The sequence below is a fragment of the Vidua chalybeata genome, chromosome 4 (assembly GCF_026979565.1).
Source record: "Vidua chalybeata isolate OUT-0048 chromosome 4, bVidCha1 merged haplotype, whole genome shotgun sequence".
Classification (NCBI taxonomy): Eukaryota; Metazoa; Chordata; class Aves; order Passeriformes; family Viduidae; genus Vidua; species Vidua chalybeata.
In genome coordinates this window covers 18,127,775-18,141,486 of record NC_071533.1, presented here as the reverse complement: position 1 = coordinate 18,141,486, position 13,712 = coordinate 18,127,775, and the positions used below count along the sequence as shown (strand labels likewise).

At 41.2% G+C, this 13,712-nt stretch overlaps 1 protein-coding gene across 2 annotated transcripts in view; it reads right to left on the bottom strand.

Annotated features, from left to right (window-relative positions):
- The window catches only part of ADGRL3 (adhesion G protein-coupled receptor L3), a 479,733-nt gene that overhangs the window by 119,938 nt on the left and 346,083 nt on the right, over positions 1-13,712 (bottom strand). For both annotated transcript variants that reach the window (XM_053940149.1, XM_053940150.1), the window contains exon 7: positions 12,237-12,317. In XM_053940149.1, the coding sequence (XP_053796124.1) occupies positions 12,237-12,317 (81 nt within the window). The remainder of the gene's footprint in view (positions 1-12,236; positions 12,318-13,712) is intronic.

Sequence of the window (13,712 nt, the reverse complement as noted above, 5' to 3'; positions counted from 1 at the left end):
TGAGAACAGGGCTGTGATTGTGCATGCAGGAACTCACTGCTTCATGGGGACTCAAGAAGATGGCACTGGATCTCATTAGATGTTTAGGATCTTAATTTTTTAGTGATTTCATTGGCCAGGTAAACATCAAAAAGAAACCAGTGGTCATTATGTATAAGTCAGGTAAGAGTTTGAGGGTCTGCCTCTGCACAAAGGTCTCTAATTAAGTGCATTAAGTGAGCAGACAGGACAGCACAGCCCTGGTGCTGCAGCAGAACCTTCAGCTGACCCCAGGAACCATTTCACTGAAAGCAGCAAGCAGAGGAGAATTGACACAGGAGTCCTGCATGTGAAACCAGGGCCTCGAGATTTCGCTGTGAGCAAAAAAAAAAAAAATCTCTTCCCGCTTCCCTGCCACTCTCCTGTCTCCAGCCTTTGTTCACTCCAGTAATGAACACCTTTGTACAAATAGCTGTAGATTAGAAAAGGAATTAACCTCCAGACAAAGGAGAAGCTTAATTAAGCATTGCACTAAAAGAAAAGAGAGAGGAAGTACAGGTTAAAACAAAAAAAAAAAAAGACAAGACAGCTACACAGACTTAATTCAATTTTTTCCTCTTGTAGGTCATTTTACTCAATGTAAATTCCTTTTTGTATTTGCACTATTTTGTTGCTGAGGCACTGCCCATCAACAGAAGGGTTTTTCTTGCTTTCCATTCACTTGTACTTTTTTTAATGCTTTGCATTACAAGGCTTCCATAAAAAATTTTTTAAAAGCGAAACAGATTTAAATTAGACTTTGGAAGTATGCCATTTCACATACTTTGCCCAAGAGAGCTTCAGCTAATTAAACAAATGGTTGCAAAATACTCACAATGTCAACCCTGTCAGCTTATATGCAAAATATCTACACCAAGGTGTGGTTATTTAACCAAACACAATGAAAGGAGCAATGTCCTGTGAAGATAAGCACAAACTTTAAGCTGTAAGGGGACACTTTTTAAAACCATGGGTGGATCATGGGGAGAACACAGACTTTTAATATCCCAGCCCATGGCGTCAGGAGCCAGCAGGCACAGTCACACCAATCTGAAAGGGACAGGAGCTGACGATTTGGGTGGCCAGGATAAGGAGACTTCAACACATTCCAAAAATGGATGAGCACACTGAGCTGCTCTTGACATTTCAGCTGAGCTTTATATTACTGCTAGGAGGACAGGGTAGGAGTAGTTAATAATGAAGGAAATATCCAGATTTTTGCTGTTAAATTGCAGCAGCTCAGAGCAAAAGCTGGAAAGAAGCAAGCAGATAGAAATAGGTGCCTGGAGTAGGAAAATAAATGTTATGGTGATTAACCTCTGCATAGTTGCTGGAGGCAGTGAAAGTTTCAATTGTCTAAAGCTAAAGGATTTTAAATTTCTCTATACATAAAAAGGTTCCTAAAATCCTCCCCCCCCCCCCAATTTTTTCCATCCCATCTTGCCTTCCTCTAGGTCTCAATGTCCACCCTCTCTGCACAGAGCCTGTTGCCTATTTCTACCCCCTGCTACTCTTTATTCCTCCCATTTTCTTCTCTCCAACACACACCTCCAGCATGAAGCACGCACTGACTCTCAGCACTGAGTACTCCATTCCCTCTCACCCCTCCATCCTGCTCTTGTCTCAGAATATGTTTAATTTGCCCAAGAAAGAGACAATTCCCAGGCCAGGCACTTTAGCTTCCAGAAGGATTTTATGATCAGGTGCATGCAACAAGGTCTAACATAAATTATTGCAGCCTTAGCTAGGAAAACGTAATATTAACTTTCCTAAAGCCTTGTTAAGGGTCACAAAAAAACACTGCATAAGGTTTCAGCAAAAAGGACAGTGAGGATAAAGGAGGAAAGGTTGCTGTGCTCATCATAGCAGGGTCAGAGGCTGAAGCTGATGTTAAAAAGCACTAACGGAGTTGGGATGTTGGCAAGCCTCTGATGGGTTTCCTGAGGACCACTGCTTGCTGTAGCTCTGGCAAACAGGACTGATCTCAGCTGGGTGGACCTGGGTGCTCAGCACCCCTGGATTTAGGAGATGAGATTAGCAGGGGATAAGCCTCACCCACCTGATCCAGGGAGAAACCCAGCTCTGTTGCACTGAATATTTGAAAGTGTGAGACAGTACTACAAGGCAAGCATTATATATTTTCAGGTGCCATGACCATGATAACCCTAAGAATGCTCCTGAGGACATTATCCCAGCTGAATCAGCGAGGTGCAGGGCACAGCAGAATTGAGCTCCTACCCATCCAGTTCTCCTTTGTGGTTGCTTCATGCCTTGGCAGCAGTATTAATGAGAAAACAGTTTTGAAAGGGGATACTCAGTTCAGAACGTTCCTTCAAGAGAAATGCAAAGATCCTTCCTTGTTTATTTTACTTGTTGTAAACATTTTCATAATGCTTATCAATACAGTCTGTAGAGTGTATTTGTTAAAATAAGCAGCATGGACATCAGTATCTTGCCCAGGACTCTGGCCTTTTCTCTGACCCCATACACTGGAGCTAATGGATCATTTGCCATTTTACTTGGTGGATGCTGCTGGCTACACTGCAGGCTCTTAGTGAATCAAGATAAATGAATGACAAAGTACCAAAATCACATAATAGACACCAGCATTGGAAATGGTCAGGAAATAGGAATTAAGGATGAATGCTCTGTTTACATGATCCAAACACATTAAGGCATGAGGAAGCTGTGAAATTCTTCACTGTATGTGTTTGGTAAAAGTATTCAGCTTGCTTCTGCCAGATTCCCTCTTAGCAGCACTGGTTCCAGATTCCAACTTCTGAGCAATTTTAAAGTTCAGTGAACAAATTGTTTCAAATGTTTGGTTTTGTCCCATTTTCTGTGTGAATTATTCTCAAATTCAAGCTTAGTTTTTGCTTCTAAATGTGAGCAACAATCTGAAGAGGCTCTAATCAAAATGGTGCATTAACTTCTCTCCCCACCCCAACTTCTTCAATGTACATAACCCAGCCTGCATAGTTATGGTCACAAAATATTAACATAATGTACCTCTTCCTTAGCAACAGCAATAGTGTCGGGGGAATGCAGCCCATAATAATAAACCTTGATCTAGAAGCACAATAAAATATAAATAAGCTTGTTCCACTTCAGCGGCACACAGGATTCCATTATGAAGGGCCTTCATGAATTTAGAAACCTCATCTTCTTTTTACTCTCCAACACAGATTATTTAGAAGAAGATTTATGGGCACACATTCCCTTTTATTCCTGAAAATGAAATGTAATTGTTTACTCAGTAACAGTGTTATTTTGCTGCACACCTACTAGTAAATTTGTGGGCATAATACAGCCACACACACACTCATCTGTGGAAAGCAGTGCTCATGAGATAAACATGAAACCAGGACTTTGAGAAAATCTAAAGGGGAGACTGACTGCCATGAGAGCATCCATAGTTGTGGTCACTTTCTAAAGAAGAAAGCTCAAGCAATTTTCTGGGGAAAAAAAAAAAAAAAACCTAAAAAAACCCTAAACAAAGCAAACAGCTGCAGTGAATTACTACTAATTAGCATGATTAATCTATAAGCCTTTCCCTGTACCTGTGTGCAAACAGCCTAGCATCCCTGGCTGGGTAAGGGCTAAGTCTTCTTCTTGCCCCAAGTTCAGCTGTTTTTCTCCATCCCTGAAAGCTCCTTGGCCAACAACCCCACAGCTGCTGCCACCTCATGCTTGCTGGCCCTCTAACCCTTATAATTACAGCTAATCAACCTTAGTATCTGTTCTTACAAGATCTTTCAAATACTGTTTCTTGTGAGTTTTCAAGGAGAACAAACTACATCAAGCTAATTTGAAGGCAGCAACAAACCATTTGGAACTAGAGGATAGCAGACCTCTTCTGAGCAAACACTGCAGTTTTCAAGCCAAATTTACTTGGCTGAAAAACATAAAATACGAGGACTCTTATGAGGGAGCCAAGTTACAATCTTAGCATGGTGTTCCATAATCAGTAAATCCGTATTTAGTAAGCATTTATTAAGGCTGGGATTTCCAAAAACACTTTTTAAGAGTGAGGTACACAATTCACAGGTATAACTTTCCCTCTGAATGGATTATATCACATCACTAGGATTCCCTGCACCAAACAAGACACAGAGAAAAGAATCAAAATTCAACAATCCACTTTGAGGAAATCCAGGGGCCAAAAATGGCTCAAAATCCAGACATTTTATAAAACATCAGATCACTGTCTCTGGTGGAAATCTCTCATTTCCAATAATACCTTATTCAGCCAAAGATGATTCCAAGAGCCAAGTGCTGTAAAAAAACCCTGCTTACCTACAGAAAATCCCACTGCACAGCTGGAGAGCCATCAAATAAATACAAAACTCTTTGACTCAATGCTGTCAGGAGTAGTATGTCTGAGCCTAACACGATTTGCTTGTATGGGAAATCATCTGCCTGCCTTTCTACAACACTGCTGATAAACTTCTACAAGAACATGGTAAACTATATTTCTACATTTTACTGGAAGAGAGACAGACTACACCACTGGATAACCCAGGCCTTTAGAAGTTGCTGTTCCTAACTTGTCATTAACTAGAACATTTTTTACATTTCTAACATTTCTTTTGTAAGGTTGATTTGCTTGGCTGGCTTTCCAGGGACTAAGCTGCTTGTGGCAGAGGGCTCCCACAGGAGGTGTTACCTCACATCATGCGCCTTTTTAACATCTCTGAATGTGTAAAATAAAGGCCAGTAATGTCTCTCAATCCAAGCACTAAAGACCAATCCTGGTCTCTTTCACACAGGCATGTGGCTTAGGAAATCAATAAACCTGAAATTTGATCTCTCATATGATTTATTTGCTATCTTCTCCCATTACACAAATATAAATATAACAGGCATTTTTCTGCAGCCCTGAAATGATTCAGAATTAATACCAGATAACAAAATGGACCATGTACTAGGAGGGGGAAAGTTACAGTAAAAGCTCCTTCCCATTAATGGGACCATTCATTCATATGCCCACTATTCCACAGGGGAGCTGGACATAAATTATGTATTTGACATCTAGTTATAGACAATTATATCTGACATAATGAAGTTATAATGGAAGGAGTTTGCACATTGTTTGGTTATTAAGTGCCCATTTCTTGTCTCTGCAGCAGGTGCAATGGTGATAGGCCATACAAATCATCCAGAAGAACTGCCAAAATGGGTTCCCTTACTGATAAAGCACCTCACATGTTTATTAATTTAACAGCTTGTCTTATGTCTCCCCCATCTGCTCATTTAAAACAGTTATTTGCCCTATAAATATTTCAGGAAGAGAAGTGTAGCCAAAAATTAGTCTGGCAGAAAACGAAAAAAAGAAGTTTGAGAAAGGGTCTGATGCTATATGCAGCACTATACTCTTTTTTTTTTTTTTTTTTTTCACATTGAACTGGTTCAACAGCTTTTTTTCCAAGCTGGTAATAGGACATTCACTTTAGATTAGTGATGCTTGAGGGTGCACCACCATAGCTGACTCTACTTTCCAGCTGTTGCCACTGTCAGGTGGGTGAAAACTTCCACCATTGATGGAGAGTGGCAAAACTCAGTGCAGCGGAAAATGAAAGCCACTGTCAAAAGCATCTCCTGGATGTATGTCCATGTCCATTGTTATAAATGACAATAATAGTACTGGCTTTCACATTTCTGTATTAGCTTTTGCATATCATAATTAATCACAAAGATTTTAACATGGTACAATTTGTATTTCCTTTTAACTGCTTTATGGTACAGTGTAATCTGTCAGTTTATGTATGCACCGTATAGCTTATATGAATAGTAGTTTGATAAATATATCAAATCTTAGGCTGTAGCACAATATTAAAATAGAGACTATGTGATGTTAAAATGCTTTTATTCATGTAACTAACTCAGAGAATGGTGTAAGATAATTAGGTGGTTCCTCACATTTGTGGACTATCTTATGATAAGATAACAGTGACAAAAACCAGAACACCATGAGAAGAATTTACCGACTCTTCAGGGAGTGTAAAAACAACAGGGTGGAGCCACAAGAAGAAATAAAACATATTGATTTAATCTGAAGGATGGCATGCAGACAAGTCAAAGGTAAAAACCAAGCAAAAGAATTCATGGAACAACTAAACACACATTTGAACATTTGAATATGTATAAACTCTTATGAATATGCATATACCCACTGTAATGCAACAGTATCTAGAGAACACTGTTTTAAGCTAAGGGTGTGGCTTTTTAACCGTCACCAAAAACACTCCAGCGCTAGATATTTGTCCCTTTTTATCCCTTATTAAACTTAAAAAAAAATCTCAAAGAGTGAGCTCTGTTTCTCACATCCATTTTGAGCTTATCAGGTCACATGGTGGATTCAAAGGGCCTACAGAGAGTAACATTTCAAGGTATCTTTAAATCACAGTTCAGGCTGATATCCATAGCAAAACTCCTTTACAAGGCAGTAGCCAGCTAGTAAAAAGAAGCTTCTTAAAAAGTGCCCTTTTAATTTTTTTTTTCAGATGACTAAGAATAATGGAAAAGTTGTTAAATATCACTCAGACTATTCTTCCCCCCTTCCCCAAAATCCTTAAATATTTTCAAGTGTAAATACTTCGAACAGTTTCCACCAGCACACAGGAGTTAGCACTCTTCCTTGAGAGACTGTTAGCTCCAGCTTTCTGCTAGAGCAAATGCTGTTATCTTATAAATAAACAGCAATGCCCCAAGGTGCTCCTGTGCAGTGAAAACACACATTCCAGAGAAATCAGAGCAACAGTTCAGCACCACAGTGAAAACCCAAACAGTGAGCAGCATGCAATTAACCCTTTCTAACTGTGGAGGGCTACAGGATGCAAGGTGGGATCTCACGGATGGCAACAAGCAAACAGGAGAAGTACAGGCTGGTTGCAAGATTTCCAGGAGCTCTGGTTGTGATACTTGTTAGCCCCATACCTAATGAGAAATTAATAAATATGGAGCATGGTGCATGTTCAAAGCAGCTGCCTGCCCTAGGAACATCAGTGTAGTCCACAAAGGTGGACATCACAGTACAGACCTGAGCCACAATGGGAGATTTTCTGAGAGTGCTGCATAAAACTGAGAAAAGCATTGTATCAGAGCTCATCCATCCCTCCACCATTTTCAGGACCCAAACAAGCTCCATATCTGGCAAAAGATTCCTTCATCCACATCCACCACCCTGCCCAAAACCCACCCCATTGCAATGTTGACCTGTTTGAAGATGGATATCCAGCCTTCCTATCACAAGGGAAAGGAAAAAAAAAAAAAAGAAAAAAAGAACAACTCAAAAAAACAAACAAACAGCAAAGGAACACAACAAACAAATCTCTGTAGACAGATTCAAGAACAGACTTTGAAACAATGCAGTTGCAAAGTCATAGTACACTTGAGGCTTGTAGTCGCTGCAAAACCTTCCCACTGATGGTGCAGGTGTGGTGATAATCACCTCCCTTCCACCCAACACCAATTATCTGTCTGCCTCTTACACACTGCTTTCCTAAAAGCCACATGGGATAAGAGGATAGTGCTGGCTTCCTGCAATGAGCACTCACACCCCATGCTGGAATGCGGGGGATGCTGTAGTGGGCTCAGGACAGCCAAAAAGGGGAAGCCCTGAGAGATGTCATCCTTGAAAAAAAGGCTGAGCAAAACCAAAGTACATGACCAAGAAAGAGCAGGACACAATATGGCATCCCACAACTGCATAGGGAAAAGGGAATGAGGGTCCTGAGCACAGGAGATCCCAAATAGCATTCACTGCATGATCTTTTCTTGGCAAAAAGGCATCAAATTAGCCTCTCCCCTGCACTATTCCACCTGAAAGATGTGAGGAAAATAATATTGCCTTAAGAAGTTGGAAACATATAGCTAAATCAGAAGGAGCAGGATGAGTAAAAGCAGTGAGAGCAGCAGAGGGACACTGTAAAGGACTCCTGAGCTGAGAGAATGCCTTCCCCAGGGAGACTCCAGCAGAAAATGAAAAAGCCTGGAAACAGAAGGTGCCTGGCCAGCATTGGCTCACAGCAGGGAGTCCTGGACAGCATTTCTCTCACAATGCTGGACCAGGGGAAGGAGAGGCAGGCAAGCTGGTGTCTCAGGGCCTGGTGAGCACAGGATACATGACCCCACGTGTCAGCTTGAATTAAGGCAAGAAGTGCCACTGGGCCTCGCTGCCCAATGCTCCCCTTTCTCTGGACCTGGGAAGGAGGACTGGGGCTGTGCAACAAGCCCAGCTGTCAGATCCTCCTACATCATCTGCAAAGCCATTGACCTTCTTGGGACCTTTGGGAGGGAAAAAATAAATAAGACTCAGAATGCATACTTATAAAAAGCCTACTCTATTTTTGGTTATAGGATTTCACTGTGCTTCTGCTGTTCAGGACAGGGTCCTCCTCAGAGACTGCAAATGCAAAGGGGGGAAGAAATGGCAGAATGGATCCAGGTTTTAAAGAAAGAAAGCACAAACGGACATCTTCCCCTAAGATGGAGAAGAAAGGTGCAAACCCAGCAAAACCTCTGGCTCCTTGATGTGCTGTCTAAGGACTAGGGCCAGATTCTGTGTTTATGGAATATGAACCTTATAACTGAGGTTTACAGGAAAACCTCCAACAGTGCCTTAACACAGTGCCATAACAACCTCCCTGGCTAAAGAAATCTGCACAGAAGGATAAGAACTTCCTGTGCCTCCTTTATTTGATATTTATTTCTGGAACTGGGGACCAGACCAGAGTTTTGCTTACCAGTTAGTGTTTAGAAAATGTACTGACTTCAAGCATATCAATCTCCAATATAACTACTCTCTGGACTTCAGCTTAGAAGGAAACCTTTACAAAACATCAGCTCAACAGGGCAGGTGAATTTCTCAGGCTCCCCAACTTTAAATAGCATGAATACATTTCAAGTTTAATGATTCCACATATACGTTAAAATCTGCCTCTACACAGCTTTATAAATCGTTTTAGTGCACATATTTGGTGTGTTTAATTCACTTCTTTACTGTGTTTTAGTACCTGGCAGAATCAAACATTTAATTTAATTTATTGCTATATTTGATAATTCTATAAAATCCCTTTGGCCAGAGTATCAGTGTGACTCTCACCTATGAAACTCCCTGCTATTGTCAGTAACCATTTTTAAACACACGTTTAATCTTCAGTCTATGATATCACAACCTAAGGTCTCAACTATGCCTGGAATTATTCTATACAAAGAAGGTGTAAACACTTGCATAAAAATCATGTAGTCACATCCAAATTGTTGGATTGAAAGGAGGTGTAAAAATGGTAGTTAACAGTGCTTCATACACGGAACTAATTTTACAACAGCCTCAAATTAAAAAGCAGGTGGGGACTAAGAAGTGTCTTGATGAAAAATGCTGATTCAAGGCTTCATTTCTATTCAGTGATGTACAGTGTCATTACTGGGTGGCTGCACAGAGCAGTGGCTCAGGGTAATTACCCTGTAATGCACAGTGACACTAATGTACTAGTAAACTAGTGCAGTTTATACCCTATTCACCATCAGTGTCAGGACTCTGAAAGGCAGGTAAAAATCCCCTGCATGCATAAACAATGTGTGTAAATGTCACCAGTGATAAAATTTTTAAAAAGGAGAAGGAAGAGTCAGTTACAAATAAATCTGTCAGCTGAGAATTGCTACTGCATAGACCCACAGGAGCACTAAAGCTGTTCTTTTTTTGATAATACAGGAAGGAAAGATGCTTCTCTTAAAGCATATTAGCCAGGTTCTATTTCCATTTCTTACAATGTATGGTGGCTCCTTTTTTTTGCCACTCTGAGTGCAAAGTTGGCCTGCACCTGGTGCTCAAAAGTTGGCCTGCACCTGGTGCTCATCTTAGTGCAAGGGTAAGCATGGAGGGGAAACGAAGAGCATCAAAGGAGTAGCCAGGAGCATTAGTGGTTTATGCTGACTGTCATAATGCTGCTCTGGTTTTAGAGATACAGCTACAGGAAATGTGGAGGATCACAAGCTTAAGAACAGGTTGTTTGACTCCTTTGTTTGAAACAGCTCTTGTGGATGAAGCTTGGAACATGACCCAAGCATGTCCTAAGGTGTCAGAAAAAGCAGACAAAAAAGGAATTATAAGCCTAATATACTTAGGGAAAAAATATTATTACAATACTCTAAAGGATTTTGAATGCTGACACTAGAAATGAGGCAGCAGAGCTACACATCCCACATCCCAGGGCCAGAGGAAAGCCTTGCTCTTCTCCCAGGAGACAGTGACAATTACTACGTTTTTAACAGCCCCTAGCTATCAGCTAATAGATTGATGCCTCCAGAGCTGGCTTTCTCCCTGGCCCTCTCCTATTAAGTTACACAAGACTACTTAAGTCCTTTTACCAGCTCACAGCAGCAGTAGTATCAGTTCTTCCACCATGAGCAGCCCCTTCTTCAAGATCTGTCAAACAGGGGGATAGAGGCCCTGGTGAAACCTGTCAGTGTAGCAGTTTATGTTGGATAAAATCTATTTTACCCTCTCTGCAAGCCCTGCAACTGTTCTGCCTGACCTACTTTGCCCTGCTCCTGGTGGCACTGCCATTTATCTTGTGGATGTACCTCTGCCCTCATGAACAGCAGATCACTGAAGAGTTTTGTTAGTCTTTAGCTCTTTCAGCTTGGAGAAGGCAAGACGCGGGTTCTCTGTCCTGCTGCTGTTCCAGAATCCTTTAATCTTCTATAGTCTGTTCAGATGCCAAGGCAAGAATTTACATTGACCTATTCTAAGTAAGTTCTGATTCATCACCTCAATGACAAACTAGAGCAAGAAGGTCCTGCAAGTCATAACTGTCTCTGCCTCAGTAGAGTGCTCTGCTATAAAGCAAGGTAGTAAATTTTACCACAGAACTGGAGGTTTTCAAATTACTTAGAAGAAGCTGATGATCTCAAATGCACATGTCAAATCCCAGGGTACTTCACTTAAAGCTGAATGGAGCTTGTGGACTGCCAGAAGATTGTGCACAGCCAGCCTGACTCACGGCAAGACCAGATTTGGAGAAAGAACTGTGAATCTGGCATCCTCACACCACCCAACACGTGGTTCCACCTAACATTTTTCAATTAAGAGCAGTTAAAGAAACATGTGCAGACACAAACACACACCAACAGCCTTACAGTGTTGTGGCAGAATGGTGACAATCACCACAAAGGTCAATTTGGTACTCTTTCTGCCACTGTAGCGCCCTTGGAAGAGTGGGGAAAAGGGAAAAAAGCCCAAACCTAAGGTATAGAATATCTCCATATTATATTACACTTTGGCTGTCCTCTTCCTCCCCTTCTCTTCTTCCACAACATTCCCTGGGTTTGATGTTAATATCCAGATGTAGAGTTGACCAAGAAATCCTTCATATTCCTGTATGATTTTTGCTTTACTATCATCTATTCCAAGAAGAACAAGCTATTTACTTTGATATCATACCTGAATACTGGCCAGCCTAACCAAAAGGAGCAAAGGGAGGTGTAAGAAGTCTGCACCACCACATATGCTTGCTTTGGGGACAAGCTCATTTCCCCAGGCCTCAGGGGCAAATACTAGGGGCTCAGCCCTAGGGAATGATTGTCCAAATGGGGCAGAGAAATGAAGAGCTTGCATTCATATTGCTTTATTTGCACCACTCAAGCCAGGTACCAGTCTTAGCAAGGCTATTCTGCACTTACTCTGTACATATTGGCTACTAGCATCGCTCCCAAGGGCAATCAGCCCACCAAAAATTTAATTAATCCTCTGTAATGAACATCTCCTCACCAAGTCTAGGGAAAAAAACCTCAAGCAACAGCAATGAGGACTGAGTCTTGGCTTGAACCACTGTACCCTTTACTCACTTGAAGGGCAGCTGAAATCTGCCCTTTTGCACTCTGCCAGCAGCTCCCTGTGCCTTTGCCACCACCATTAGGAAGGAAAGGTGCAAAACAGAGGGAGGGACCTAAGGCCTACCTGTCCTTTCAGGAGTAAACTAACAGGGAGAGCAAACCACCCTGTGAAGTGATGGGATGTTCAAAGCTATGTAATAGGATACACGGGACACAGACATCCTACATACATCTCTCCTGCAGGAATCAATTTGCTCCCCAGTGTCCTTGGATGGAGGGTGACAACTTGGCCATGGAAGCTCAGTGAACAAGTGAGTGATAGCCACCCATGCCTGTGGCTGGATTGGAATGCAAGTAAATGGAGACTGTCCCACTTGACTCACCCTTGGATGGCGGTCTGTCCAGATCCGAATCCAGGTGGATCGGTGGGGCAATGTAGGAAACCTGCCCATGGTGAGCCTGCCCTGTGGACAAATAAGTGGTTTAGTTCTGCTGTTTCCTACAGAGATCTACTATCAGGGCTACAGTCAAATACACATAATTTGGATTAAAAACAGGTTTACAAGTATTTTGTTCTGTATGTTTTTCACAATGAAAAACATTTGTGGAGGCACCTGGTGACAAGATGAAACCACTTCCACCTCTCACTTCTTCCTTGTAGACATGGGTACTCTGGTGAACTTTAGTTACACGTGCTTTACCACTACTACATATACTTTACACCACGTTCTCTTGAAACGTGTTCTCTCTCTCTCTATATATATATATATGCTATGGAAGAGAACCCAATTTCACACAAGCCCATTCAATCTGTTAATCTCACTTTAGGAGGGAAACAAGTGTTCCTATGTCACAGCCATTTTTGAAGGAAGCATGGTATGAAGCACAATCCCACCTGTTTGTCCCACCTGCAGGAGACACATCTATCATTTTCAGAGCTCAGCATTGCTTTCACATGAGTGGAAGCTTTTTTGGTTTCTCAGTTGCTAAAGACTCAATCCTTCTCCAGCAATTTAGAGGTAACTATATTGAGAAACTTCTATTTATAAGAAATACATTTTTTATAATTCATCTATTTACTGTACCAATTTACAGGGTTGTTAATCTCTTCTTCTAAACATGGAAAGTTAATGACACATAGATTATGATAACAGTTAGAGTAACCTTCCCATTTCAAGTAATATTCGTTCTGCAATAAAAGCAGTTGATTCCTCTTAAGAGACACATTCCAAATAATTAATACAGCTCCCTGTTGACACTTGCTGTTGTTGCTCCAAGCAATTTCCAAGCTAGCATCACAGGCAGAGGAGCAGCAGTACAGTCTTCAGGCTTCTTTGTAATGACACTCAGGAATACCACAAGCACAGTATGCTGGTGCACATAATATGTTGAAAACATCTCTTCAGGGAGATAAAATATTAATGAGAAAGAGGAGAGGGAAAAAAAAAAAAAAAAAGAAGTGTGTCTGAATGTGCAGGTTACATTTACTGCTTTACACTGAGGATGACTCAAATAATTTGCATTATTAGCCATTACAAGAACTGGACATAATCCAGATTTAAAATCTACCGACACATCATAAATTCTGTATTTGCTTTTAAGTGCTTTAACATGGGAAATTTGCTTCAGGCAAACCCATAGCAAAAAACAAGTTACTCTGCTTTCCTCTTCTCTTTTACATGTTAAAAACCCATTTGATGTCATTAGTGAGCAAAAGTCGTCATTTAATAGCTGCTTGGTTCTGCAGCAGAAACAAGCAGATGGTCTTCTCTCACTCTGAGCTGCTCAATGTGCAAGGATGATCAGTGCCCTTATAGCCACAGAACAGTCTCCCCCTTTACTGCATCAAAGATACCACT